The sequence below is a fragment of the Myotis daubentonii genome, chromosome 2 (genome assembly GCF_963259705.1).
Source record: "Myotis daubentonii chromosome 2, mMyoDau2.1, whole genome shotgun sequence".
Lineage (NCBI taxonomy): Eukaryota > Metazoa > Chordata > Mammalia > Chiroptera > Vespertilionidae > Myotis > Myotis daubentonii.
In genome coordinates this window covers 158,139,235-158,167,213 of record NC_081841.1, presented here as the reverse complement: position 1 = coordinate 158,167,213, position 27,979 = coordinate 158,139,235, and the positions used below count along the sequence as shown (strand labels likewise).

Below are 27,979 nucleotides of genomic sequence, written 5' to 3'. Positions count from 1 at the left end.
TTATTGGGAATTGGTTTTGTTCGGCAAAAACATTACTTATTAGATGAACTGAAATGATAATAAATTTTGACCCTTTAAAGACTGAGCCAGTTCAGGCTATGTGCTGGTTGGTAGAAGGCATCTACAATTATCTGAAGAATATCATCTTACCATGAGGTGTTTTAAGTTTTGTTAGGATTAAATTTCTAATTTTCAGCTTAACTTTTTTTCTTCTTCCCATGGCATTTATCCCCTCAGAGGACACATTTTTCTTTTTTTACATTCTCCAGGGTGAAATTTGGACATTTGTTAGTAATATTTCAAGTTAAAAGCTAAAGTGTGTGTGCGTGCACATGCCTGTGTGTATGTGTGTGTCTTAAAGCATCCCTGATATAAGATAAGTATAGGGTCATTCAATAATGACAATATACAACTAAAGATTTTTACCATAATTAGTAGAAAGATTATATCTGAATAAAGTGAGAAAAATTAATGTTCATTTTTTTCTAGAAAGACAATACTGAGTAATTTTTATTTTAAATTTACTGGAGATAACCGTTAACAAAGAGAAGCAATAGGAGAAACCAATTTTCTGTCCATAAATATCCTTGGACACACTTGGGGAAATAAAATATTTTCCACAAGGCAAAATTTAATGGTAAATTTTCTAATTGAATGTTTATATGAACTGTCCAGCTTACAATTTAGTACAGTATCTTACTTGTTCTTTATACAAAGTGTGTGCTGTATCTCTGTGCTTTTCTTCTTTATGTGATTTCCTAATTAATTATAGTTCTTATAATTAGTTTGAAATATAGTATTTCTTGTGTGTTTACCTGCTAAGTGAGTCCCATTTATAGTAAGTGTGCCTTGGGAGGTGTTGTAAATCTTTCTGGAAGGAATGTTTGCAACCTTAAATCATTAAACTGAAACATTGTGGTATTTCCAGTGAGAAGTACTGAAAATTTGGTAATAGTTCAAAAGCTTTGTCATGAGTCAGATTTGTACAAGTGATATAGTATAATATACCACATATTGTTAAACAGGAAAATAAAAAGTAAATAAGAATTTTACAAGAGTCATGGATAGTTTTACCTGGTTATAATTTTTATCTGTAAGGAATAATTTTATGAAAATGAGCTTAAGTTATATTCTTTAATTTTTTTACAATATTCTGGTACAAAAAGACAAGTGATATTATTTGAACTCTTTTTGCATGAAGAAGGTAACAATACCCTAAAAACCGAAACAGTTTGAAGTCAGTTACAAAATTAGAAAGGTTGATGATTAGGAAATCTGAAAACTAAATGGAGCTTTCCTGAAATTTTCTTGTCTAATAGTATAAGCCATTCCAGAAAAAGAGTTGCTGACTCCTGTCTTAAAACTTCTGGAAAAAACAAAAGTCTACAGTATTGCTTGGAATGTTCATGTCTCAGATACCTTTCTTAAGAAATAGTGTCTTAATGTTTAGCCTAATTTCTTGTTGCTATAAATTATTCATTCTAATAAATAACAACCAAGAAGCACCTATTATATGCCAATCATTATGCAAAGCTGGGTACATGCATCTAGACCATGCATGCAGAAGATATGAAATGGTTGCTCCATCTCAATTGACAATAGTCTAATGTTATTTTATCCTATGCGTATAACTGCTCATACCATTGAAAAGAGTAGTACATGCATTTTTGTTATTGATTTGAGGTGGGGGGAGAAAGAGATGTTGATTTGTTGTTCCATTTATTTATGCATTCATTGATTGCTACTTGTATGTGCCCTGATCAGAGATAGAAACCCTGGTGTATCTAGATAAAGATCTAACCCACTGAGCTACCCAGCCAAGACCATGCATTTTTAAATTTAATCTAACAGTCTTGTAGGACAGATATTATAGTCTCCATATTAGAACTGCAAAATTGAAGTTTGGAAAAGGCCAAATGACTTGATCAAGATGCTATAAATCATGGAAGTCTGGGAATAAATATTTGGCTGATTGCAAAATCTGATTTGTTGTTGTTGTTTTTTTCTTCTGTTTATTGCCCTATGTCAGGCATTATGTTTAGTTCACATAAGAGGTGTATTACAATTTCTTTAATCCATTTTGAGGAATCTGACTCTGAATAAATGATTTCAGTATAATGTAAGGTTGCTGTGGGATCATGAACAAAAGAGTTATTACCAGCTCTGCCTTGGAGAGCTGGAAGACCTTACTGAGGATCTGGGAGGTGAACTAGGCCACAATGTAAAAGTAAAAGGCAAAAAAGAGCAAGGAGTGAAGAAAATAAATATGGCACGATGTGGGAATATCAAGAAACTTCATAAAAGAATTGTAGGATTTAGGAAAAGGATTAAGAAATGAGGCTGATGAGCTGGGCAATGTGAATTCACTTCTATCTCTACAGCATTCTTTAAGTACTTGAGGTCCAATTAGTATTATGTCTTTAGCTTAAAAGACCTCATTCCTTTGTGTTCTGATCATTTTTCTTGGTAAATAGAGAAGCCAATCTAGCTAGACATGTGCTTCTAAATAAGAAATAGGCTTTTCTGGGAAGAATGATATTATCTCTTTTCATATTTATATTACTTAGTAAAACAAAAAACATATTAATTAACTAGGAATTCAAAGAATGTTTTGTTTGATTCAATGAAATTTCCTTTAACTATTTATGGCTATGGTTTTAAAACAGTATATTCTAAACAAGTTATTTGCTAGCAAGGTTTGCGACCTGGTTAGGATTACCTAGGGCAGTGGTCGGCAAACTCATTAGTCAACAGAGCCAAATATCAACAGTACAACGATTGAAATTTCTTTTGAGATCCAAATTTTTTAAACTTAAACTATACAGGTAGGTACATTGTTATTAACTTAATTAGGGTACTCCTCAGGCTTAGGAAGAGCCACACGCAAGGGGCCAAGAACCGCATGTGGCTCGTGAGCCGCAGTTTGCCGACCATGGACCTAGGGGAAAAAAGACCTCAAATCTTACCAAAATGAGATTCCCCATTAAGGGGAATTATGTGTTTTGTTTTCTGATTTTATTTTTCAGTTAAAATGATAGGAAACTAAGATTTTTGTACTTGAATGTCCATTGAAGAGCTTGAAAATTAACATAAGGAATTCTGCCTATGTTTACCCTTTAAAAGTGCTTGCTCATTTAAAGGGGATTATTAGTTAAGTGATCCTACGCAACATGACAGAACAACTTGACACAGGGATATCATGTCAATTTGCCATTCTTTTTTTTTAATATTTTTATTGATTTTTAGAGAGAAAGGAAGAGAGAGGGAGAGAGAGAGAGAAACATCAATGCTAAAGAGAAGCAGCCATTAGCTGCCTCCAGTATACCCCCTACCAGAAATCCAAACAACAACCTTTTGGTGCACAGGATGATACTCAAGCAACTGAGCCACACTAGCCAGGGCCAAGTTGCTATTCTTTGTCAATCTGGCCCTTGCAAGACTCTCCTTTATACAGTTATGTATAAGCATTCACTTGACAAAGTGGTATAGGAACAGTGGTTGGAAGGCATAGAGGAATCCAGGTCACTGAACCTCTGGTTGTACAGGCCATCTCATTAAGTGCCTGCTTTCTCACTCTGAGGATGAGTAGATAGTGAGCATGGGTTTGGACTGGCTGGGCTCATGTCCTGCCTTTGCCACTGATTAGCTCTGGGACTTAGGGGAAGTTACTTATCTAACCTTTTGTTTCTTTATTTGTTAAAAAAAAAGGGGGGGGGTATAATTTAACTTATAACCTTTAGCAAAATGCCTGCCTCTTAATAAGGTATCAAGTATATTTTTAAAATTATTATTAATGGAAACGAAGGGGTTTTAAACCCAGAAGGGTGATCTGGGTTCCAGTTCCACCTCTCCTATTCATTAGCTGTGTGTACTTGGTTTACCTTGGTCAAGTTACTGCAATTTTCTGAGTCTTAGTTTTTTCATTTGAAAAAAAGATCTCATTGGATTAAAATGTAAATAAAATAGATGCTAGGTGGTTAATTTCTTTCATTTTGCCTTTTAGTCAAGAGCAAGGAACGGATGAATAAGGGATTTGGATGGAGAAAGGCTGAGATGGGGAAGCCTTTCTGTCTAAGTGGCTTAGGAATCAAAGTCAATTCAGATTATCTCTCCACTTTGAAAGGTTCTGAAGAGTCTTCTGTCACTTTTTTTATTGAGTCTTAGAGATTTAGTTAGCCAGCTTTGCAATGAGAGTAATAGAAGTTCAGTTCTTCAATAAACATGTTCTACTGTCATCCTTCCAAAGAAGTCAAATTAATAACTAGGGATTCTAGGCAGTTTAGTAAAATTGTTAACTTGTTTTACTCTTCATTCTATTTTCTGCTCAATTGTAACACTATTGGAAAACATTTACCAGTGTTTACTTAAGACCTTCACCATTTCAGTAAAACTTTACAAAAATACATTTTTCTTAATATGCGTAATGTTTCTTTAATGGAAGGTGACTACCACAAGGCTAAAAGGTGTTCCAACAGAGGAGCCTTTAGATTATTCCATTGAGTTCTGCTTGCCACTCCCTTTCATTCTGTTCTCCCTCTTCCTATGAAGTCAGGTAAAATTAATACAATTCTTATAGTTCTCGTTATCTGATATTAATATTTCTTCCCAGTTGAATATGATATTTAACACTGCAAGCTAAGAACTAAATGTCTTAAAAATAATATGAGGGCTAGATGTAGTAAAATGATGGCCACCCACCAATAAGATTATATGTCTCTTTGAGATGGCATGCTCATATTTTTTCATTTAAGAGAGGGTGTCATTGGGCATAAGATGACTGTTAGTTAAAAAATATAAATACAGCCGAAACCGGTTTGGCTCAGTGGATAGAGTGTCGGCCTGCGGACTGAAGGGTCCCGGGTTCAATTCCGGTCAAGGGCATGTACCTTGGTTGCGGGCATATCCCCAGTGGGAGATGTGCAGGAGGCAGCTGATCGATGTTTCTCTTTCATCGATGTTTCTAACTCTCTATCTCTCTCCCTTCCTCTCTGTAAAAAATCAATAAAATATATTAAAATATATATATATATAAATATATATATATATATATATATATATATATATATATATATATATATATACAAGACTAGGCAGAATTCTCAATCTAACTTCTCAAGTAAAAAATTTTACAAGGTGGGTTTATAAGATTATTTTATTAATATTTATTTTATATAAAAAATAAAGACCTGATGCATGAAATTCGTGCAAGAGTAGGCCTTCCTTCCCCCAGCTGCCGGCACTGGCTTCCCTCTGGCACCCGGGACCCGGGCTTCCCTCGCAGCCCTGGCTTCATCCGGAAGGACATCCAGCCTAATTAGCATATTATGCTCTTATTATTATTGATATTTTCAGAATTTATTATTTAATATCAAAACTAAAAGTATCCTTCATCTTTAAAGAAATAGAAAATAATCATCTGCAGTCATTCATCTGTATATATTTTTTTCTTTTTGGTTATTGTCTAGATTCCAAGTATGTGTATGTCGTGTGTGTGTGTGTGTCTTTATCAAACATTTGTTTTAGAAGCTATGTTTCTTTAAATCAATAATAATCTTTGTTCTCTGCTGTGTATTTAACTATTTCTATCTTCCTCGAGTTTTGGAAACAAGAACTGAACATATTATGTCACATAATCAGGGGAATTTACTGGACATAGAATTTATAGTAAATTGCATTGTGCTGAGTTGTATATGAAATGTGAAGAACTATTAAGGTTGTTCCAATAGTATAATCTGTTAAGGCAGCAAGATCTATAGCGTAAGAAGCTAAGTGGAAAAATAATTGAAAGGAGTTATAAAAACAGACACAATCCCATGCCAAGAGAGTCATAAACTGAAGAGTATTACTGGATGGAGGAGAGGCATGCTGTCCATGGGCTGAGTGGTTTTGGAAGAAGATGCTAACTGGAGTTAGACTTTATGAACCTGACCTACATTTGGCTATTGGATATGTGAAATAAGGACACTGTCCTGGAGTGCTCTACTTCTCTGTATACTTCAGCGTTGGTTGAGCAATGCTCGTTTGAATGAAATGGTATTGCTCACCAAAATATTAATAAACCAATTTAAATTTGAATTCATTTGGAAAGTTATTACTTTAAGGAATAGTTCCACACCGTTATTGTGTAATAAATTATCAAGAAAAAGAGTGGTTCAACATTATCATTGAGAGTTAACATGCATTCATCTAATGTAAATCATTGTTAGATGTCCAAAATAGCAAATGGATTAAATTAAGACAGCTTGATATAAAAGCGAATGCACATGGCATACTTCTATGAATAAGCATTGAGTGTCTGCCCTGAAGAATAATCTAAATCAGGCTAAAGGATGATCACTATAATTTGCTGCAGCATTTTGGACCCATTACATATTAACACACATATATGCTAATTTGGGATGATCTGGAACTCATTGTCATGCAAGGTTTCAGTCAGTTATTTGGTTATTTTTAGGCAAAATAATGACTCATTTGAAGACCTAATAATATGAGTTTTATTTGGCAGATTCTATGTTCATATGTTGTTGATGCAGATCATTTAGCCTATCCTTCAATTACCAGAGGCCCTGTGAACTGTTTTGTAAATTTAGAGATAGTTGCTTTGATCTGGCCATAGAATAAAACAGGAACACCTAACTAAATAGCAACTAAACATAGCCTTTCATCTTCCCTTCAAAGCAAGAAATAAAAACAATCATTGCAAAGCAATGCTCTTTTTGTTTCTTAGATTTTGACTCTCCTGATCACCTGAAAGTTAATATTAGTTTCTCTTGCAAAGCCAATACTTTTAGAACTTCTTCCATTAAAAGGGACTGAATTGAATGAAATACATTATTCAATTACACTTTTTGATAACTTTCATTATAATCCTTTTATTTTCATAGTCTTTAACTCTTAAGTTTTTGCTTTTAGCTTTAGATACCACACAATAAAGAAAAAAAGTCTTCCCTAAATAGGGCATCCTAATCATCAAATATTTATTAAACCATCATATCCATGCATTATGGTAAATGTCAGAGTAAACCTGTAAATCGAGTCGGCAAAAGACTTACCTTGATTCCTCCTTTTTTATTTAAGCTTCAAAATCATAATTTTTGTTTCAAAAGAGGCATTTTAGAATTGGTCCCACTGGATTTAGTGGGATATTTAGAGAAACTTCAGTTTAAAAAGTTCATGCATAAAGCAAATCCATGCAGTGAAATCACTGAAAGGTATATATAACTTCAACTAGAGCATTCATTTGTTTTTCTTTTGCAGTGTAAAAAAAAAATGTCTGTTTCAAATCCTATTTGTCCCTTATCTCTGTTTGTTCAGTTGTTTTTAATATCACATACTGAAAGAATTTCAATAGCAGTTTCACCATGAAGTCATTTGTTATCCTTCAGCAGGCTTTTGCCTACTGAATTGTAAAGCAGTTCTGACTATTTGCATCCTCCAGACGGAGTGGCATATAAACACTCCCAGATATTTCTGGTACATAGGAAAAAATATCTTATTTGTCCTTTCTGTGAATAAATAAGAGAATGTCAAATTTTATAGACTAATAAATTTGTATGCTGGCAGTGACATTGAATCTTTTATGCCCTACAATGTCACAGACCCTGAGAAATACATTTTTTTTTGTTTCAAATGAATACTAAGTCAAATAGAAGCTCAATAAAAAGCCAGAGTTTGATTGCATTGTTTATATCTGCTCCATATTCTAATTCAGTTGCAATTTGCCACGAGGAAATGCAATTTGCATGTTTCCCAGGTTTATTGCACACCCATCACTCACATGTACATGCTTCTATATGTCAGCGAGAACTCAACGAATGGGTTAAAATGCCCTTTAGTATCAGTTTGACACAGCTTTCCCCCTCCCCCAATTTAATGTTAATTTTTATAACTCTTAGAGTTGTGGAAACAGGATAGGAACAGGCAACATAAATGTCTTTAATTTTTACATATAAAACTTTTGAGATGTGTGTAAATGTTGACTTATACACACATATGTGATGATGACTCAAATAGTACTCTACATGGGATACATCAAATTATATGAGTTCAAGCAAACCTTTATGCACTTTTCTACCTAATCTTCATATTTAGTTAAATATTAAACTCCTGCAATATCAGCAGTGATTGACAGTTTCATACTTGCAACTTGCCAGTTTTGTATTATACCTTTTAGTTTTTTTCCTAAATTTAATGCACTGTGCACAAAACAGCATACCGTCATATATTTCACAAAGTAAACAAGATTAAGTAGTTTTACAGATAAATATGTACATGAAGCAGTGAAAATCTAACTTTCTTACTTTATCCATGTGACAAATAGGAGTCCCACGAACTGAATATAGCCTGATTATTTTTCACCCTGATTTCTGAAGAGAGAATTTTAATAAGTAACACATAACTTTTTTTTTTCTTTTATTGGTGCAATTAAAATAGAACTAGTATGATGTTTGTCAACATTGATCTGATTTCTGGAGAATACATTTCCCTAAATGAGTTTTAGTTGAATGAAAGTAAATCTGATATATAAACATTGAAAATCAATGTTAATAATGCTTAAGAATAGATGTATATAAGGGTTTGGGAACACAAGTGCTATTTAAGTTTTTGCATAAACATGTTCTCTATGCATTTTCTTCAATTATGACAGGTAAGAAAAGAAATTCTACTTAGTTCAAATATGCCCACGTGCTCTTGATTTTTTTCAAAAGTAGTATTTCTGAAATTAAAAGTAACAATGTATCTTACCTTTTACAAGCACATAGAGAGGTAGCAAAGGAGGTGGGTGTGCGTTAATGCTATGGCAAAAAGGACAAAGATATTTTTATAAGTGTAATTTAAAAAATTTGGAAATGATCACTTTGACACTAAATTCTTTGATTCAAGTCATGTGTTCATATATATATATATATATATACATATATATATATATATATAAATACACACACACACACACACACACACACACATAATATATCCACACAAGTGTGGCCCGGCAGCTGGTGATAGAGTCAGGTAGCCTTATACTCTTTGTAGACTAACAGAACATGTGAACTGGAAAGAACATTAGAGGGTCTCTAGTCAAATCTCCTTGTTTTATAGAATGATTATCAAATTGATTCCTAGAAATGTTAAAATGGTAAAGCCTGGAGCAGACCTCTATGGATTCTTCTTATGGATTCTAAGTTCTGACATCTTTCTCCCACACTGTCTCTTCGATTCTGGCATTTATTATTATATCAGTGAATTGTTTTAGAAAGTTTTAGTGGTTTATCATTTATTCTGCCAAAGAACAATCACAGTCACTCTATATACTATATATATTATATGTACTAAAATTGCATATATTTTATTATATATGCGTGTACTTTATTATATAAAATTGCATATTAATTATTGTATATAATAAATATGACCAAACAACCGAATGACCAGTCACTATGACATGCACTGACCACCAGGGGCAGACGATCAATGCAGGAGCTGCACCCTGGTGATCAGTGTGCTCCTACAGCGGGAGCGCAGCAGTGAGCCTACAGAGTGGCAGGCAGGTGCAGTGGGGCTGGGATGAGCTGGAGTGGCAGACAGGAGTGGCAGGGGGTGTTGGACTGCTGGTTTCGGCCCAATCCCCACAGGCTATGCCAAGGGACCCCACAGGTGCATGAATCCTATATTATATATGCTCTATATACCAACTTACGTATCACTAAATTCTAGGCACCACTGTATCATTATATTTTAAAAAGAAGTTCAAATATCCTATCTATCTGAAGCTTTTTTTTTTTTTTTTTAGTTTTTAGTTTTAAGTCTTCCAAGCATTTGTCTTTTGTTTATTGACTTGGGCCTCCCAGATTTCCATTCTTTCTCTTCGATCATAGTCAATTTGGCCTTAAAGGATAATATTCAACCCTTGCTTCTTTTATGGAGTTGCATGAAAGTCAATGAGAATTTTACACAAAAGTAAAGGATAAACTATGGCCCTGAAGTATTCATTGAAGACGGTAGAACAGACCACCAAGACTCAGTTCAGTGCCCAGGAAGGGGTTTGCGTTAAATTTAACATTGCAGAAGAGGTTCCAGCTGTTGGCTTGATATGAAGGAGGAGAGCTGCTTTTATGACTGATTACTGTCCTCAGGAGAAAGAGGGAAGTGGAGCGATGCCACGTCTCCAATCACAGGGTGCTTTGCGTAGTCTGGGGCACTCATTTGAGAAGGCTCATAACTTTAATGGTTCCCTATCTCAGTTGTCTTGTCTCTAGGCTTTGAAAATCCTAAAACCTAGAAAGGGAGAGATGGGAATATGAATAATGTTAGGTGTAGAAAGTAGTAGAATAAAGTCAAATTACCTTATCTAAATTTCACACTGATGATAAGTCATTTGTCGTTTGTTACTCTAGCTAAAATAACACAACTAGACTCTATTTGCTATTTGTACTTGGTTTTATGTTTTTAAAATGTCACCTATTCCTTCAATCACTTGTAAGTACCCTGTAATCTCTTTTTAATGTAGGCACACTGGATTTTTCCCTTTTGTTTGCTGCCTTTGCATTATTTACTTTGATCTGCTGTGAGAAAATCTGAAAGTGTGTTGTCCTAAATGCTTGCATCGCACAACAAGATTTGAGGCCTTGTAGTTCGCATTGAAGAGAAAGGCTCTTGTGTGAAGACGCAGGTTTTGTTTAGTTCTCTGTCCCTGGTGGGAACCTTAATTGCATTTTCTCTCTCTCACAGTGGCTGGCTAAGGAGTGCCTGCCTTCCCTGCTGATGCTGAAGTTTTCAAGCTCTATTACTCTGTGACGGAGAAAATTCCTTGGTCCAGGAAGAAAAGGGTCAGATTAAAAAAAAAAAAGTGTTTAAATAAGTATTGTCAGTTTAACATGCACAATCAACAAAAAGAAGAAACAATAGAAAGGCTGAATGTTTTTCCTTCCTGATATTCTTGTAGAAGTTTTATATAACCCAGCTTATAACATAACAGATTTTAAATATCATGGGGAGGCTTAGTCTTCAGGTCAAGGAGGTTAGACTTAATAACCAGTGAGAAAAATGTTATTAATTTGTGTCTTAGTCATCCTAGTGTTCTTTCTAAGTCAATCTATATATCTGATTAAAATATATATTCAAGGTTATTTCTGGAATTAATATTAACTATTGATGCATATGCCATTTTCAGCTAAGTTCTAAAGATCTAATCGTATTGATCTATTCAGTTTCTATTTTGACTTTTTGAGCATCCAAGCAATATGCTTGAATCATTAGATCTGAAATGAATATTTTAATTTTCTTCTCATCTGACAAAGTACACTTCATTTTAACTGGCTTTGAAGCTGTAGCTGCCATGTCTACTCCCACTTCCTGTAGTTTCATCCTGATGGGATGTAAGGCAGTAATAGCAATCTACTTAACATTTTCAATTTCAAAGTATCTTAACTGTGGAAGCTATATTGATCTGCATTCACAACAATGATTGTTTATTGTCTGAGACTTAAATGTTTTTATACACATATACATAAACTGTGGTTTTTAAAACCTATGGCTTGTCATTCCAACTGATATGGATTACTCAAGCACGTATTTTATTTTGCAAGGACTAATAGTATTCCCTTTGCTTACTCCTAAATCTTGGTATGTTAGGCCCAGTTGCCTTTTTAACTTCTCCATTTATAACTTGTTTTCTCTCTCTTTTCTTCTTCTCCTTTAGCCCTCTTATATTCTCACTTGCCTTATTCTAAGCAGTTATTCATTAATGCCTGCCCTTCATGTTATTTCCTGAATGGCCTGATCTTTGCTACTTGTCTGTGAGAAGAAAGAGAGATAAATAGATGATAGATAGATAGATAGATAGATAGATAGATAGATAGATGATAGATAGATAGATAGATAGATAGATAGATAGATAGATGATAGATAGATATCAGGGACAGCAGAGGGATTGTTTTGATGGATAGTTGGGTAGGAAGTAGAAGAATTCATGGTTGGAAATAGCATAGGATTGGTTGGTTGAGAAGAGAGCAAGGAAGAAAAAAGATGTTAGAAATTTGAGTATGTGAAGAGAAGGAAGATGCGGAGAGGAAATGTGAAGATACCTTTCTAGAAGTTGGGATTATGGATGTTAGCTCTGACCCTACGCTCCCATTAGTAATCACTGGGCCTTTGAGGCTTTGTGCAAAGAGCTGAACCTGTCAACAGAGTCTTTTCAGCTTTATTGAAAAGCAGTGATCCAACACATGAAGTGAAAATATCTTCTTGATACAAGACTGCACAGGGCTTTAAGAACACATTGACATTATAAGACAGATATGATTGTCATTAAAAATAGCATCAGGAAGCCTATGTCTGGCTTTATTATCTTAAAACTGGTTAGTAATGTAAGGAGAACTTTCTAAAAACTAATTTAATGCATAATATACATTTGACACTGGGTTAGTTTCAGGATGATGATTTTTAAGGGTTTACAGCAATCATATTTGCATGTTAACAGGATTAAAAAATTCTTGAATGATTCACCAGCAGATGTCATAGAAATACATATTTCCATATTTTTTCTTAGGGAGAAGTAAAATAATTGACAAAGATATACCAGGAGTTCTTAATAATTTTGAGGAGTATATATGTTTGAGAATTCAAGAGCTAATTGTTCCCTTTTTAATTTTGTGGTTTAAAATTCTCTTATATTTTGCAACTGTCAAAGTAAAAAATATAGAATGAACTGAATTTTTAGAGAGTTCAAAGGACTTTGTTAGTATATTTTATGTTCCTTGAATTCCATTATATATTTTTAGAAATACTTCTTAAGTTTCTCCTTTTTCTATTTATCATCATTCTACTTATTTATTTCAGAAAGAGGAAAAGTTGTCAATTAGGAACTAGGCATTGTTGAAATCTTAGAACAAATCTAGATAATTCAGCAAGTGGATCTTCTACTTACCCGTACATTTTATTATGACAGAAACTCTCTGTGATGAAGGTTAGGGAACCTGGTTATTTTTTAAAAATAGGTCAAGAAATGGATCAGAAAATCTGCAGGGGATTTACCTCTGTTTCTAGTGCTTCATAATGACAAAACTTTCTTTGGCTAATGAGCATGTCTAGATGAATTTAAATATATAGAGAAAAGGGTAGAAGAGGACAGTAGTCTTCTAAGAGAACTGATATAATCACAGTGATTGAATTCAAAAGATTGGAAATAGTTTGAGAGGAGTAAGAAATGACAGTAGGCCTCAGTTTGGTTAACCCAAATATACTCTCTTTTCTTATGCGAGTGGGTGTAGATCTCATGAACATAAGGGAAAACAGAGCATTTTGTGGAGCAATTCAGACCTACAATTATGAAATTCCTGACAACAAATCTTAGCATATTTGTTCTGTTTTTATTCCAGTGCTATATTTAACTATTTACCCATTTTCTATGAATTGACTTATTGAAACACTGAGGATTGAGTACCTATAGGGGATAGACACTGTTTTGCCTATAAACTGAAATTCTAGTAGTCAAAAAAATCTCAAACATAAGAGGTTGGAAATGAGTACAAACATACTCTTTGCATATAGTAAATTTTTTATTCAGATACTTAATGTCACTATTACGAAGCCAACTATTGTGCTATGATATATATTAAAAACTCAAATTCATTATACTGTTGTCCTTAAGTTTTAACTTTAATGCTAATACTTATTTTAACTTTGGGTTTTATTACTTTACTTTGGAAAATCTATATTGCTTCTTCCAGGATAAGAGCCAAGTATACAAATATACATTATGTAGAGTTATAATTATCCTGTTTCCATTTAAATGCCTCTCAAAAGAAAAAAAAATTCTTCAATATAATGTAAATTACATTTTTATCTTTCTTTTACATTTTCTTCCATTCATTCTTCAAGTGCCAGCTTCAGTGATACTTTTATTATAAAAATTTCTCTGCTCTAATCTCTGTAAGAGCTAATCATACCATAGAAAGGTTTTTAAGTTCCAATCACACCGTTTATAATCTGTTGTAACCCTTTATTCTTTTGTCCCATTTCTACTAAAGGCTGTATATCTGGAGGGCAGGTACTATGTGTTATAATCTATGTATTCTGGTTACCTGACACAATATCTGATCCATAACAGCTCAGTAGATATTTCTCGAATTAATTAAATCCCCATAGACTTACTGTTTAAATTCTTTGATCTTACATTTTGGGGACCTCTGTCTATCCTATGATAGGAATATATGAGCAGAGGTCTTGATTTTGTTTGTATATAATACAGTACCAACTAAATTTAATCTTTTTTCTTGTCTGTAGAAAAATTTAAAATCCCATTTCTAAAGGAAGGAGTGGAGTTTGTCCATTTCACCTGAAATTTAAGAAACTGAAGATGAAGAGATAGTTTAAATGTTGGGGACATAGTTTATTGAGAAATGAAGGTCTGATTGAGAAATCAGTGCTTACCATGGTAAGCAGTGTAGTGCCATTGAAGCTTTCTGAAGATGGTGTGATCTGATCCAATTCAACATTTAAAAAATATAGTAAGATCCCTAATAAAGAAAACAAAGGTATCTTCTGTGTCAGAAAACTGAAAAAAAAAAAAAAAAGGAAATGCTATAGTAAACTGAGGTTGCTATGTTGTATCTCATAGACATATTTTAGAATGGAGATTTCAAATAAAAATCATGAGTTTGTACATACAAGAAACTTAGAAAATTGGCCTCTGTGTTGCCGTGGCAACAATTGACTAGAGGTGAGCAGTGTTTGTCAACTTTCTGTGGGATCTATGTGCAGGTTCACTGTAGTTCCATGAGATCTGGTTGTTCACTGCCTGTTGCTTGAGGCATTCAAATTTATGGCCTTTATTATAACCTGATAAACATGGAAGACATGTGAGAGTTTCAATTCTGCATTATTAAAAACTAGAGGCCCAGTACATGAATTTGTGCACCAGTGGTGTCCCTCAGCCTGGCCTGCAGGATTGGGCTGAAACCTGCTCTCCGACATCCCCCGAGGGGTCCTGGGTTGCAAAAGGGTGCAGGCCAGGCCGAGGGACCCCACTGGTGCATGATCGGAGCCAGGGAGGAGCACAGGAGTTGGCCAGTTGGGGAGGGACCATAGGCGGGCTCCAGGGTGTATCTGGCCTGTCTCACTCAGTCCCGATAGGCCGGACCCCAGAAGCAAGCTAACCTACCAGTTGGAGCTCTGCCCCCTGGTGGTCATTGCATGTCATAGAACTGGTTGACCGGTTGACTGTCTGCCCCCTGGTGGTCCGTGCATGTCATAGAAATTGGTTTAGGGGTCTTAGCATATCATTTGCATATTACACTTTGATTGGTTGAATGGCTGACTGGTTGACTGGACATTTAGCATATTAGGCTTTTATTACATAGGATAGACACAACATCAAATTAAAGACTATTCTGAAATTTTTACTCCTGACCCCTCTTCGCCAACTTGGGTTAAGAATGGAGTATGTAATGTTTTATGGGTTACAGAGTTGTTTTTTTAACATATGCCATCCTATTTTGTCCTTATTATCCTCATTCATTCATTCATTCATTCATTCATCTATTTATTCATAGTTCATGCATAAAACATTTGTGAAGCACTCAGTCTATTCCAGGCACTAAAATAGAAGAAAGTTTTCCAGAGATGCATAAAAGATATTTTGTTCTCAGGAAACTCACAGTTTAGTTGGGGGAAGACATTAATCTGTATAATTCAGTGTGTGTGTTCAAAAATTGAGATTAGCAGCCGAAACCGGTTTGGCTCAGTGGATAGAGTGTCGGCCTGCAGACTGAAAGGTCCCAGGTTCGATTCCGGTCAAGGACATGTACCTGGGTTGCGGGCACTTCCCCAGTGGGGGATGTGCAGGAGGCAGCTGATCGATGTTTCTCTCTCATCAATGTTTCTGACTCTCTATCCCTCTCCCTTCCTCTCTGTAAAAAATCAATAAAATATATTTTTTAAAAAATTGAGATTAGCACAAACGGAAACACAAAATAGCTTGATTCAGTTGAGAAGAGGTGGTCAGAATGGGAAAGAAAGAGACAGGGAAATATTTTGCTGAGTTTTCAGGCAGTTATCTGGAAATGAAGGGGAAAAGGAAGAGAAATGGCTAGAAAACAAGAAACTCCATGGCTCACAAAATGTTATGCTCATCAGTTGAGCTGCTGATATGATCTAGGTTATATGCACAGTACTCTGAAAGTATTCTTCAGTATAAGCAGAGTCTGATAAATTGACATGCCTTAACCAGAGTATGTTTAACCTTGCATCTTCTGCATTCTAGTTTCTATAATTGTTTTGTTTCAAATATCTGTGAGTGAGGTCATGTTTTTTTTCTAAAATTCAAAATATAACTCTCATTTTTTTTCTTTAGTTCATTCTTGTTTTATGTATTAACCCATTGCTTTATATGTTATTTTTTTTGTATTTTAGTATATCTATAACTCTAAGAAAGTGTGAATTTGATGGGACAGAATAAAAAAATAAAAGCTAAATTTTGTAAAATGGCATTCAAGTCTTGCTGAAAGATAAAAGCACCTTCCTTTTCTCCCCCCCCCCCCCCCCCGCCTCTCTCTCCCTCTCTCTCTCTCTTTGTATCCATATGTGTTTATTGGGATGGTTCCCCACTCATCCTGATTTGAGGAGCTTTTAGTGCTGCTTCCTTCTGATGGAGCATCCTTCTGTAAATCTTGCTTTTCAACCTGTTGGCTGACAGAGAACAGTGGAATAACCAACACACAAAACTACCAATTGTGCATGGCTAAAGATGGTGGTGACTTTATAGCATCCTGGGCATTTCACATCCATGAAGTAGGAATTGGGGCTCTGCACCAGGCACTTCTTGTTTTTCCTCTTCTCCTCTCTGGAGAGTGATGAAGGAGATCCTTAGTGTGAGGGATTTCATCGTGGGGAGGTCGTCACCTTCAGAGTGGCACCACCTTCCTCTTCTAAATCGATTTAAAGTACTACAATTAAAATATCACATAAAACTTGCCGAAACTGGTTTGGCTCAGTGGATAGAGCGTCGGCCTGTGGACTGAAGGGTCCCTGGTTCGATTCCGGTCAAGGGCATGTACCTGGGTTGCGGGCATATCCCCAGTGGGAGATGTGCGGGAGGCAGCTGATCGATGTTTCTCTCTCATCGATGTTTCTGACTCTCTATCTCTCTCCCTTCCTCTCTGTAAAAAATCAATAAAATATATTTAAAAAAATAAATAAATAAAATAAAATATCACATAAAACTCAAATTTTCTACTATCTACCTTCCTTTAGTAATCACCTGACAAATCAAAGGCATGTTAGACCAGTGTTCCTCCTAGAATAATAAGCCTATGGAGTATAATGGGGCAATTTTTTTTTTTGTTTCCAAGTTATATATTTTAGAAATAATCTAAACATGGACTTGATGAATATAAACAGTTCTCATAAACGTTGCTATGTATCTTAAGAGAGAGATGGTTTTTGCATACATATATAATGGAGAAAAGTTGCAAATTCCATTTATTTATTTTAGTATAAAAATAAATATTAATCATGAATAAACTTTATTATAAAAGAAACAAATTATGTCTTTTGAAAGCTAGGATTTTTACTAAATTTTTCCACTTTAAATTTTCTTTAAATTGGAGACATTTTTGGTGAACATTATAGAACTATAATCCATAGACTGTTAATTAAAGAACTAGTGAGTGGTCCCATTGGTCACTAAGGGAAAATTTGAAAACAAATGAGTTAATTTCTCTATCATCTGCTCTATAGTCAAAGGAGAAGATGATATATATATATATATATATATATATATATATATATATATATATATATATATTTAGTATTGCATTTGAGTTATATAAAAATCAAAGTATTAAAAAATAGAAAAATAAGTGCATTCTCAAAAATTTGGCTTCTATTATGACTATTAAGGGCTGAGCAATCTATTCGAATGAAGGGTTCTCATTTGTAAACTGAGAGGATTAACTAATTAATTCATAAGGTCCATTTGCATTCTAAAATTTTTATTATACAATAAATTAATTTAATAATTCATATATACTGACAATCAATGTGTAGCATGGGGGAATATTATACATAAATATTTAAAATTTTGAATACTTGGCAGAGGTCAGCAAGTCTTGTATAGGTTGTCTAGTAAAAAACAACTTAAGGAAAAATGTAACCCTGACCCATATGTTTGGATTAATGTTTGTGTTTTAAATGGTGGACATATACAGATGCTGTCATTTATATGGATTTACATGGATTGTTGAAAATCTAGGATATTGTAATTGAGAATACTTCTTTTCTTATTGGCACACAATTTCCAAGAAGAGGAGAAATGATACTAAGTTTGATTACACCTACACTGTACCACGAAAAATTAGAAAATGTCCATTTAATCTTTATAATATCCCTATGATGGTGGTAGATATCATTGTTTCCATTTCATTATTGAGGAAACTGAGACTCATTGTTCAAGTTACAAATCAGCGTGGTGGAGACAGGCACAAGTCTTGACTGTCTGGCTCTCTCTCCTCTACAAGGCACTGCCTCCCAGAAGGAGGTGTACACAGATGCTCTCTGAGCTCACCTTTCCTCAGTTAACAGAACTGTACCTGAAAGTAACCATTGGGTGATTGTTGTAAACAGAGGGACAAGTGACTGATAACAAGAGGCTGAGAGAATCAGTAGCAAAATTTTGGTTGATCATTAAAATAGAAAAATAATGCGTACGCATGGAGAGCTTTGAGGGTGCGTGTCAGATGTTTGGATCACAGGCCAAGAGGCTTTGAGATTTCTGAGATGGAGTGGGAGTGGGGAGTGATGAAGGAAAAACAAGATTTACAGACCAAGTCATATGAGAAGTCACTTAGCAGAGGTGAACGATAACGACTAAAAAAAAGTTAGTTGAGTTGCAAAGTAAAAACAATAGCAGGGTTTATTGGGGGGGGGGTAGAATAAATACTAGTTTTTCAAACTGGGCAAGGGGGATTGGAATGCACTTTTTAATTTTGTTCAGTAATGAAATGAAAGGATATGTAAGAAGTTGCTCTCAAAATAGTTAAAAGGCAAAGGCTGTATATGATAGTTTCACATAATTTTGTGAGTGATGGATACATTTTTAATGTAGACAAATGATCTGGGACCCTCAGATTTCAAAGACTGATATTTCTTTTTTCTGGAATAGCATTAAACAATCTAATTTTTACAATCAATATGTTAACTGCGTTAAAGTAACATTTAAAGTTATAACACTGCCCTATTTAGTTAATTTTCCAGAAGTTGTGTCCCATATTAATTAACTGAATTGTATATTGAGCTTGTGTGTGAAAATTAGTGATGGTTACTCTCACTTCTGTAATATGGTCATTCTAAAGCCTGAAAACCAAAAGCTTATCTCAAATGCATCCTAAAAATAGCAGTAAAAAGTGGTCTCATAATGGTGTTGCCAACACTGATGGTGAAAAATTTTACTATGAGCTATTTGTTTCCCTTATAGATTGTGCCCATTAAAAATATTTCTGCTAAGATTTGAAGTGTAATAGTGACTTTGAGAAATATACAGGAAGGAAGGAAATGTTTGGTCAAATTACTGCTTAATTATTCCAAAGCAGGAGTGACTGGCTTTGTTTTGCCCTCTTTTACTGAATAACTTCTGATGCAATCAAACTGAAAAGTCAGGAAATTAACTTCTATGGAAATTGAGTCATGCATTAAATGCATTTTCAATTCTGATACTGTTTATTTAGTAAGCAGTAAAACTGAACCAAGTTGTACTATGAAGGATCAGGGTTTCAAGTAAGCAATTCATTTCCTACATTATCCCTTCACTTGGCTGACCAGAGTCTCTAGAAATTTTATATTTTTATATTGTTATTTAAAATAGAGAATACAATGTTTATGCTTATATGATTTTAGCTCAGTTTACCTGCAACAAAAAATTTTAGTTAAATCATTTCTATATAGTATTTATTGTTGCTTTCATTTTTCTTTCTTTCTTTCCTGCATAATTATATTCAATTCAGAATCACTTTTTCAACTGAGGGCCATGTTACATAAATAATTTACTATAGTGTAAGTAATGTATGTGTGTTTTTGTCTGAATGTGTATGTGTGTACATGTCCTTATCCATCTATATTTATAGAAAGAGACTTTTACATCAGTACAAAGATATTAAATCTTTTCATGTTATACTGAGACAGCAGAAAATGAAGTGGACATACCATTACCTTTTAAAATTCATGTCCTAGACTTAATGACCTGGTTTGACTCTATGGCCATAATGCCATGCTTATGATTGTTGTCTGTCCATTTTTTCAGTTTGTCAGTGTGAGGTAGCATATTTGCAGCTTCCCTCAGCCATATCTTTTTTTTTTTTTCCGAACAGTTTACTGACTTTTTCTTTTTAAAGAGAGAGGAAGGGAGTGGGACTGAGAGAAAACTCCATATGAAAGTGAACATACTGGGCTCCCTCCTGCACGCCCCTCACGAGGCCCACAACCTAGACATGTGCCCTTTAGACCTTAATCGAACTTGCAACCTCCTGGCACACAGGGACAATGTCCAACCAACTGAGCCACACCAGCCAGGGTAGCCAGCATCTTTCAATGAGAGAAATAGCACAGATTCCACACTTCTCCTGGACTGCCGATATGTTTGCAGAGACCTAGAGACAATGCTCTTTCTAAGTGTGGCCTCTGTTGATGAATCACCAATTTAATTTTGCAGAGAGTTATAGTGACCCATTTTGTCCCCTCTTATGCCTTAGAGTCTTTTGAAGAAAAGCTGGGTTTGTTAGCATGCTGTGCCTTTCAAGAGCATTGGAGGACCTGTGCCTAGAAAGTTTGCTCTAGACTGGAGGGCACTGGGTCTCCTACAAAGTGCAAGGGCAAGTTAGGTTAACCCAGCAATGAGTTACAAGTTTTCAGCTTTTTAATATTCCACATCTGTAAAATATGGACAGCGATGCAGTTTCAGAACAATGAAATAACCTATGAGGTTTCTATCCTATAATGTGTTCTCAGAAGATGCTTGCTTCTTCTGCCTCCACATGTTTTCTATCGTAATGGGCAGCAGAACATCATCTCTTCCACTCTGACACTTGCAAATGAAGGGAGTCTTCCCATCCAAGGAACACTTTAGGCTACATGGTCCAGTCTATTTGCGTGTTAGTGATAGAAACCCTCCATTCTAAGAAGTGAAGACATGGTCAGGTTATTGTGTGGTACATAAAATATGGGAATAAACTGGGCAATGCAGCTACTGCCTTATAAAGTAATTGCTTGATTTTGCGTCTGTTTTCAAAATAAAGGGCAAGTGGTACAATTGATGTATAATTTTAGTTATGTATACGAATTTGTACTTGAACAATTCTGAAATTCTCACTGATTAGTGTAAACATCAGAAAATATGATCTAACTTGAGAGTAATGTTAACCCAGAGAGTCATATCACTGAATACCATTTTGAAAATTTTGAATACCAATTTGTTTTTTAAAAACACTTGTTTGACATTAAAGCAGCTCACTCTTTGTTGTTGTCATTGTTTTTTGTTGTGTGTGTGTGTGTGTGTGTGTGTGTGTGTTGCTTTTTTTGACAGACAATAGAGTGACTGGACTGTTGGACTGTTCCTTTACTTTATTTATAGGAAATAATATTAAACTTTAAATATAAATATGCACAGTTTGTGAACAAATGCAAAACAACAAATGTAATAGAGATTATTTGTATGCCATTTCCATTGGTTTACTCTACAGATATGTCCTCAATGATAATAAAGTAATAAAAGATTGTTTTCACAGCTGTTTGTCTTTGATTACATATTTCTTTGAAGTACTGTAATAAGACAGACTTTGAACCTGGAAAGAGATCAAATAATGAATTGTTCTGCTTTGTAAAGCTTAAGAAGGGATTTTATTGTCGAAACATATAGTGAGACATATTTTTTCTTCTAACAGCTAAATAATGGCTGAAAGTACTATGAGATCATTACAGATGGACTAGATTAAAGGGCTTGGGGCCAAGTGTGAGTGATCGTTACCAAAAATTGGTGCTTTGGTTTTAAAAGTCAGATTTGGTTAATTACCAAATATTTCATTAGTTCACTTTGGAGTTAAAATGGAATAATATAAAGATGCTAGAATATACACTCATATTTATAATACTTATATCTAAAGACAATATGAAACTTAAATTCCTAAATCCCCAAAGATTTATGCCAAATTTGTTATCCACTTCAGATTTAGGCAGATTAGATTAATGAGATTCCATAAATTAAACAACATGTCATGAGATAAAAGAACATTAATAAACATCATATGGTTTTTATTTTTAACTAAAATAACAGTTTAGAAAATGTAGCAACAAAGTTAGTTGTAACACTTGCAATAGATTTTCAGAAGATATATGTTAATATAGTTGTAGCTATTATTTCCATGTATAGTTTCTTTTAAGTATTATATAATACTTATTGATCTTCAGGGAAGTGGTATTATTGAGATAATAGAATTAGGCATACTCCTGATAGTATTTTGTTTTGACTCAACCTAAGATGTATGTGATTACAAAGCATCAAATGGAGTAGCCATTTCAATATTGTATATGTTGTTATTAAAGTTATTTTAAAACAACAGACTGCTTTTGTAAATACTTGGAAGTTCCTGACTATTTTAGAAAGAACAATACTTACGTACACATTTCTGGATCTCATGTACACAGTTTAATTTTTTTTTTGTAAACTAGTTTTTGTTGTTTTCAGAAGAAACTTTTTCTCTTTGTTTAAGATATAAACCTTTCAAGTGATAATTTTCATGGAAATACTAGACAAAGGAATATTGTAACTTTAGAGATTTTTATGATGAAGGTGTGTTTAAGAGATGTCACTTTGATATTTTTACATTATGTCCTACATTTGTCAGCTAAAACCAGGATATTGCCTCAATGAGAAAAAGCATGTTCTGCACTTGTCAAAAGGCAGTAAGTAATGATTAAAATAGCAGTGTGAAACGCTAGGAGATTAAAGTGATGCTAATGATAAGTGAGAGAAGAAAAGGGCAAGCTATATTTTAATCCCTGAGAGAATGGTTAATGACTTCTATTGCCTGAGATTAAACTAAACCTGTCTCATCAGCTTTTTCTGCCTGGTGAAAAAAAGCTCTCTGCACTTTAATTTATTAAAGTCTTTTAAGGAAGCACATTGATCTACAGAGGTTAAACTTTTAAAAATTGTGCAAAATACACACAAATGCTTAACAAAAGTGTGATTTTGTTGCTTTTAGGCATGCTCACAGATTTATAAAGACTTCATTGTCCATGCCCTTAGTATGTTTAATTAAGGAATCTTAATTACTTAAACGAGAAGGTTTGTTTCTTTAAAAAAACAACAACAACCCAGAACATATTTATATAACTGTAGGCAAGGGGGCAAGTATACTGTAGAGGAGATCAGTCTATCTGAAGAGATTAAATTATGATACTAATCACTGCATGGTTTGTTCAGAATAAAAATACATATACTGTTCAGAAAATTAAATAAAAAACACCTTGAAAACTACCCTAAATTATACTTTTTAAATGGAACAATTTGCTGTTAACTCTAGTTAGTTTTTGTGAATTTCATTATCTTTGATAATTCAGTTGGCCTTTCAAACCTATAAGTTTTCTTCATCCTTTACCTATCCTCAACCATAGAGATGATGTCCACATTTATACAAATAACATTTATCTTTATGTAACTAATATTTAATTTATCCTGGTGGGATAATGTGTGTGTGTGTGTGTGTGTGTGTGTGTGTGTGTGTGTGTATGTGTGTGAGCCATTAAATGGTTTGGGATAAGAAGATGGAAAATTACAAAAATTTCATCTCATTCTTTCTATAAGTTTGTAGGCCATGTAGTTAATATTTACCAGCTCTACATCTTAATTGTTTTAAGTTATCTATCACAAACAATAATTTCCACCAAGTCAGGTTATAATAGTTTACTGATTCATTGTTATAAGGGGGGAGTTATTTCTACGTTCTAGAATGGTATACTTCTACTTTCTAGAGTTCTGTAAGTACTAGTACTATGGTTCAAAAGTGACAGATTTATTGTAAAAGTGGGTTCTTGTTTGAATTAAATAACCCCATGACCTTTTAAAGTATTATTTTTATTAATTTGAGAGGAGAGAAAGAGAGAGAGAGAGAGAGAGAGAGAGAGAGAAAGAAAGAAAGAAAGAAAGAAAGAAAGAAGAAAGAAAGAAAGAAAGAAAGAAAGAAAGAAAGAAAGAAAGAAAGAAGAGAGAAAGAAAGAAAGAAAGGTAGATTTGTTCTACTTATTTACGCATTCATTGTTGATTCTTGTATGTGACCTGACCTGGGATCGAAGCTGCGATCTTGACATACTGGGACAATACTCTAACCAACTGAGCTACCTGAACAGGGTTCCACATGACCTTTTAATTCAACTGTTTTGCAGCAGAGTTATATCTCAACTTAGAGCAAATTTATCATTTGATCATTCTGGCAAAGGTTTCTGATTTTTTTGTTTTGCTTACTGCTGCTTTTGGTGGTGGTTTTCTTTGAAACCTCATTATTAATACTTCTTAATTTTAAGAATATATGCCTTTCTACTAAACTAAGAACCATAAGATCTTTTCTAAAATTTCATTATCTAAGATATTTTTAAAACTTTATTTTATACATAACTTTTTAGGCTAGGGAGTTTAAATGCAATACATTCTTTGATGTTAATGAAACACCAATTTTTCTGAAGGCCATGTAGCCCTAATGAGCAGCTTCTTATAAAAGAACATTTAATCAAGGTTTATTTTTAACTTGTTTAAACAGATCTAATAGTTTGTGCTGATTTCATTTCAGTATAATAATTGCTACCAATCCTATTAGTAAGTCCTGGTACAGGGAAGTTAACACAAACTCCAATCTAATGAGAGTAGTGTTATAGCAAAAACCATGTAGTCAAGGAAAGATCTGTATTCTATTGGACAGAGGCACCTGGCTATTCTGCCCATAGTTGTGTTCCCATAAAATTCTCAGTCCTGAATTGCTAATATTTACATGGACTTTACTAGCTTTAGTTAATAGAGATTCATATTGCCATTACAAGGGGGAAAAGTTAATGAAAACAACACATACTTTTGGGGTACACTTTGAGAAAATAAATTTCATTTACCACCCAAGCATATTTTAGTATAGATCATTTTCTTATAAGAAAGCCTCTTATATACCTTAGTTTTAATTTGTTCTTATAGTGCATATAAAATCAATTTTTGAATGCCTTCTTTATTTTCATTTGGAGCTACAGATTGGAGAAAATGAAATGTTACTGGATTATGGGACATATGAATGATATAAGTGATATAACTGATAAAATTAAAGGATGATTTAGACCAGCAGAATATAGTTTTTAAAATAGGTGACAAAAGAGTGTGATTAAGAACCAAATGCTTCAAATGCCATTAACTTACTGTAAGAATTGATTTAAAACAACACAACGTTATTTTAGGTTGTTCAACAAATGCAAAGATTCCAGTGCATTCAAGAATGGAATCAACAAAAGCCAGAAGTAAGTCTCTCTTTGGTAGTGAAAAATGTAAGAAGGCAAGGATTTTAGGCCTGATAATGACAGTGAATATCTGCCAAGTTCAGGTTATAATCTTTTAAACTTTTTATTACTTAATGTGACACAGTGACATTTAAAATATGGAGAAATTGAAGATAAATAATATGGAGTGAATGGCAGGATTGATTTAAAATTTTAAAGCTGTACTAAAAGTATTCTAATGCACTGAAGGGCATTTGTAAGTTATACATTGTTTATAGGTTTTTGATTAGAATCCCAAAGCCTAATGTATTATAGCTTGCCTTTCCCATGATAGAGAAAGACTATTGTCTGTAGAAAATAGTGGATAGTAAAATTTAGCCTCTTTTTTTCATGTAGATCATCTGCTTTTTTGTGAAAGGTCTTTATGCATAGGATCTTGTCACATGTTATTAATTTAAATCAATAACCAACATATTTGATATTTATGGAAGATTTCTTTCTGAATATTATAATTTATTTCCCCAAAGGAGTTAAAATCAGAGTAGTGTGATTTTTATACCCCAAGAATAAGGAATACTTTTTTTTCTTACAAGAGTACTAAAATCATGGTATGCTGATAATTTTAGAACTTAAAAGTATTTTTTTCTACATTTGGTAAAAGAGTATCCAATATGCACTCTATTTTTTTTAAAGTGACCTTAACAAAGAAAACATCATTATCAACTAGGGTGCTTTATATCAGTGTAGATTCATTGGTTTCATCCTAAATATACTGAATTTTACACTCTGGAGGTGGGAATGAGAAATTCATATTTTTAAAATTGTTCCACAGGTGTTTCTATTGCACACAAAAGTTTGAGAACCACTATTTTAGAGAGAAAGAGTACAACACTTTATGGGCTAAATGGAACAGTCTATTTTTAGCAGTTTGCACTTAAATTGAGCCTAGAAGATTAAGATATATTTTTGTAGAGTGTTGTATCAAATCTTTAAAGAGGCTAGAAAAAAATGAGATAGAAGTAAAGCTTTAAATATGATGAATACAAGGCACATAGATATCAAATTTAGAATATCTTTCACTGACACTGTATATTCAAATGAATTTTGACATCTGGCTCAAGTCCCTATCCTATCTTAACTGCAAACAAACTCACACTATTTTTACTGAATGCTTACATACATTGCATTCTGAATACTAAGTTGGAATGAATTTACAAGTCTGAAGAAACTGCAATGTTTAATGCACAGGTCACCATAGAAACTAATTAACTTTTATTTCAATGTCAAGCTAAAGTAGTCTAATACAGATGAAAATTGTGGCAAAGGATTCATAGTATGAAAACTAAGACAAAAAGCACCAATACTCAGCAACTGTACATTTGAAATGCCTGGTGTTGATAACTGACTGGTGGATTGTTCTTAATTCCACTAATTATGATGTTAAAAAACTGTCTAGCTAGAGAGCACATTTTCCTTGAGCTGTTTGAGCAATTGAAATGGAATTTGGCAAACAATAGAGTAGTATAACATCTATCAAACAATGCCAGGAAGGGATTTTGGCTTAAAGATTATTCCATATTTTATTCCAGCTGCCTTATTTTGTTCTAAAATTACCTGTCCTTTTTTGAATTAAGAAAGAAAACAACAAATGGCATCTGTATCGCTCACTCATTGTGCTCAGGACCATGAAACTTTCTTAAAACACCCTTAAAACTGGCAAAACTGTAAGCATTTTACTTTCATTTTTTTTAAAAAAAATATATTTTATTGATTTTTTACAGCGAGGAAGGGAGAGGAATAGAGAGTTAGAAACATCGATCAGCTGCCTCCTGCACACCCCATACTGGGGATGTGCCTACAATCAGGTACATGCCCTTGACCGGAATCGAACCTGGGACCCTTCAGTCGGAAGGCTGATGCTCTATCCACTGAGCCAAACCAGTTAGGGCACATTTTATTTTCTTGAGCAGAAAGTCAATACATTTGACATTTTCCCCCAATCATTTTTATTGAATATGTTTTTATCTTAGAAAAACAATATGTACGTATAAAGAATGAATTTTCATTATATCCTGGCATATTCCACACCTTCCTACCTGCACAGAGCTTTTCCCTGGCTGCTCATTAGGGGAGTAGACATGCCTTTTGTGGCCTTATGCTCATTCCAAAAAGAGAAGATGGACAATAGGTAGTCTGTAAGTCATCATGGTTTGGATTATGGCATGCTCTTATTTCAAGGAGAGTGATAAGCAGATATATCTAATGATTAAGAGTATTAAAAAAATCCAGTATCATTATTGAGTCAAAAAGATTTTAGAGACAATAATCAAGCCTATATTATTGAAGTCATTTTAATAAACATATACTTATCTTAAAATTCTATATGACAGCCCATAATAATGATAATTGTAAGAATTAAACACATAAAAACTAAACTATCATAAAAATACTAAATTTTTCTTGG

General features: G+C 33.9%; 1 protein-coding gene and 1 pseudogene across 2 annotated transcripts in view; one reads left to right on the top strand and one right to left on the bottom strand.

Annotated features, from left to right (window-relative positions):
- Window positions 1-27,979, top strand: part of DACH1 (dachshund family transcription factor 1) — a 446,835-nt gene that overhangs the window by 68,876 nt on the left and 349,980 nt on the right. The window contains exon 2 of one of the 2 annotated variants that reach the window (XM_059684810.1): window positions 25,477-25,536. The exons of the other annotated variant lie outside the window; for it this stretch is intronic. Coding sequence (XP_059540793.1) covers window positions 25,477-25,536 — 60 coding nt within the window. The remainder of the gene's footprint in view (window positions 1-25,476; window positions 25,537-27,979) is intronic. 2 annotated transcript variants of the gene reach the window in all.
- LOC132226374 (small ribosomal subunit protein eS27-like) lies at window positions 16,627-16,935 on the bottom strand (annotated as a pseudogene).